This window comes from Cryptomeria japonica, chromosome 3, assembly GCF_030272615.1.
Source record: "Cryptomeria japonica chromosome 3, Sugi_1.0, whole genome shotgun sequence".
Lineage (NCBI taxonomy): Eukaryota > Viridiplantae > Streptophyta > Pinopsida > Cupressales > Cupressaceae > Cryptomeria > Cryptomeria japonica.
The window spans coordinates 486064741-486067645 of NC_081407.1; the positions used below are offsets into that span (position 1 = coordinate 486064741).

Here is a 2905-nt window from a genome sequence, read left to right on the forward strand (position 1 = left end):
AAAGGTAAAGAAAAATTGGTATGCAAATTGAATAAATCTCTGTATGGATTAAAACAGTCGTCCAGAATGTGGTACCAAAAGTTTGACACGTTTGTACTATCTCTGGGATTTGTAAGATCAAAATCTGATCATTGTGTTTATTTTTTAAATTGAGAATGATCATTTCCTTATTATTGCACTATATGTTGATGGCATGTTGTTCTTTGGGAATGATAAGCATTTGATTTATGATCTAAAGTCTCAGTTGTCAGCACATTTTAAAATGAAAGATTTAGGTGCAGCTAGGTAAATTTTGGGAATGGAAATCAAAAGGGACAGGAAGAATAGAATGCTCTGGCTTAGTCAAAGAAAGTATATGAATAATGTTCTGGAGAAATTTAACATGATAGATTGCAGGCAATTAGTTGTTCCAGTGGCTCAAGGAATGAAACTTTCTGTTGAAGATTGTCCAAAATCTCCTACTGAGATGGAGGACATGACTAAAGTGCCTTATGCAAGTGCAGTTGGTAGTTTAATGTATGCAATGGTCTATACAAGGCCACACATTTCCCTAGCAGTGGGAGTGCTTAGCAGATTTATGGTGAATCTAGGAAGGCCACATTGGAATGATGTGAAGAGAGTGTTTAGATACCTAAAGAGTACATCACAGTATGCTTTATGTTATTATGGGAACTCAGATAGATCGAAGAGATCTATTAGCATTCGAGGATTTGTGGATTCTGATAGGGCAGGGGACATTGACAACAGAAGATCCACGAGTGGATATATTTTTCTGGTGAATGGTGGTGCAGTGAGCTGGATGAGCAAGAGACAGGTTGTAGTCACTTTATCCACTACAAAGGTAGAATACATGGTAGTCACACATGATTTAAAGAAGCTATTTGGATTAGGTGATTGTGTTTTGATGTTGGTTTTGATGTAGGGCAGATTACAATCTGTTGTGACAGTCAAAGTGTCATTTGTTTGGAAAAGAATCCTACATTCCATGCCAAGACTAAAAATATAGATGTGTAGTATCACTTTGCTCGTGACATGGTGAAAGATAGAAAGGTAAACCTTGAAAAGGTGGATACTTTGGTTAATGTTTTTGATGCATTAACAAAACTAGTGAACACATAAAAGTACAGGTGGTGTACCAGTGCTATGGGCCTTGGTGCCCATGAATCTCAATAGATTTTGATTTTTTTTGGAGGTGCCATTAAATTATTCATCAAGAGGGAGATTGTTGGAAAATATACCTCAAATCTTACTTGCTAGAACCTCTTGAAGAAGAAAATCAGTGAGACCCCTGGAAAGTCTTACCGGTGAGTAGTATTATCTTCCAAATGTTCCACGAAATTGGATTGGTGAGACTCTGACTAATCTGGGAAATGCTCTTGGAAGTTCTGTCTGTGATCAGTTTGGTCCAACTTTGGCCTATGAGTAGCTGCGAACTGTCATCGGGGTGACTCTGGCTGATGACTTGCTAAAGGGTGCTATTGGGGTGAAACTAGACCTTGACAAGACTCATACCAATTTGGGAAGTCAAACGGATGGATTATTCTCAAGGTCTTGCCAATATGAAACAGTGTCAAGGTGACTTTGGTCTACGAGATGACTTGAAGAATGTCTTTCTGACTATATAGTTCTTGCCAATGGACTTGGTCATGTTGCTCATTAGTCAGACTGTTGTCGATAAGCTATTGTCAATTGAATGAAGGCATCAGAGAGACTTTTCTCTCTGATGTGACTTCTTGGATCTTCATCTGATAGTTGCAGTCATGCTGATGGATCCAACCTATTGATCATCGGAGGGACTCACACCCACAAGGGGGTAGGATGAAATATGAGCAATGGTTTAACATATCAGTTTGAGATCTATGACTCACACTGATAACATGAGTCTAATTCTTTTTGACTGTCCTGACTGTCTGGCGTGTTCGATAGCCATTGGATATTTGTTCTAAGTTTATAATGATTGTTCAATGACCAGGTAGATTGGCGGTTGATCATCTCAAAAACTAATTGAACTGAATTTGAATAGTTTCCTATTTTTGAACAAAAGAGAGAGCAACTGGTAGATTGAGAAGTAATATTCGATGAACAAGTGCAGTGTATGATCATATTGATGTTTCTATTGGACATATTGTAAGCAAGCTGAATACCTGAAAAGTGGTGTTATGTATACTATTGGATAGGGATTGATCAGAGTGATATCTGAACTTGTATGTAATTAAACTTTTACTGTAATACAAATGATCTTTCTTTGGTGTGGTGGGTTTTTTCCTGAGAGGGTTTTCCCACGTAAAATTTGTTGTTCTCTTTTGTGTGCTATGCTCTAATAACCAGACGTTGTTCTCTTTTGTTAGGAATGTAGATATTGATTCAATTTGCAATTACAGTTCTTTAGACATTAACATTCACAAGAGAATAACACAGTAAATTATCTACACTCTTGAATTCCTAACAACCTCCAAATTGATCAAGTTATTAGAGCAGAGCCAATTTCTAGAGCGCCCTATCGAATGACCACTCAAGAGTTGAGTGAGCTTTTGTTGCAATTGGAGGATTGGCTAATGGGTTTATTCCTCCTAGTGTTTCCTCATGGGTAGCAGTAGTCCTTTTTGTTGAGAAGAAGGACGAATCCCTTCACCTATGTATAGACTATCGATAGTTGAATAAAGTGACGATGAAGAACTGTTATCCTTTGCTTAGGATCAATGATCTCTTCGATTAGATAAAACCCATGTTAAGGTTTTTCCTAAGATAGACCTTAAGTCAGGGTACCATCAACTTCAAATCCATGTGGCAAACATTCATTGGACAAATTTTTGCACTCGCTATGGGCACTATGAGTTTACATTGCTTCCATTTGGGCATACCAATGTGCCCTTAGTTTTCATGAGCCTAATGAATGGGATGTTTA

General features: G+C 37.7%; 1 protein-coding gene across 1 annotated transcript; it reads left to right on the plus strand.

The window, feature by feature from the left end:
• The first annotated feature begins 298 nt into the window (after positions 1–298).
• Positions 299–922, plus strand: LOC131874248 (secreted RxLR effector protein 161-like). Its single transcript, XM_059217531.1, has one exon. The coding sequence runs from the start codon at positions 299–301 to the stop codon at positions 920–922; it is 624 nt and encodes a 207-aa protein (XP_059073514.1).
• Positions 923–2905: the final 1983 nt, after the last annotated feature.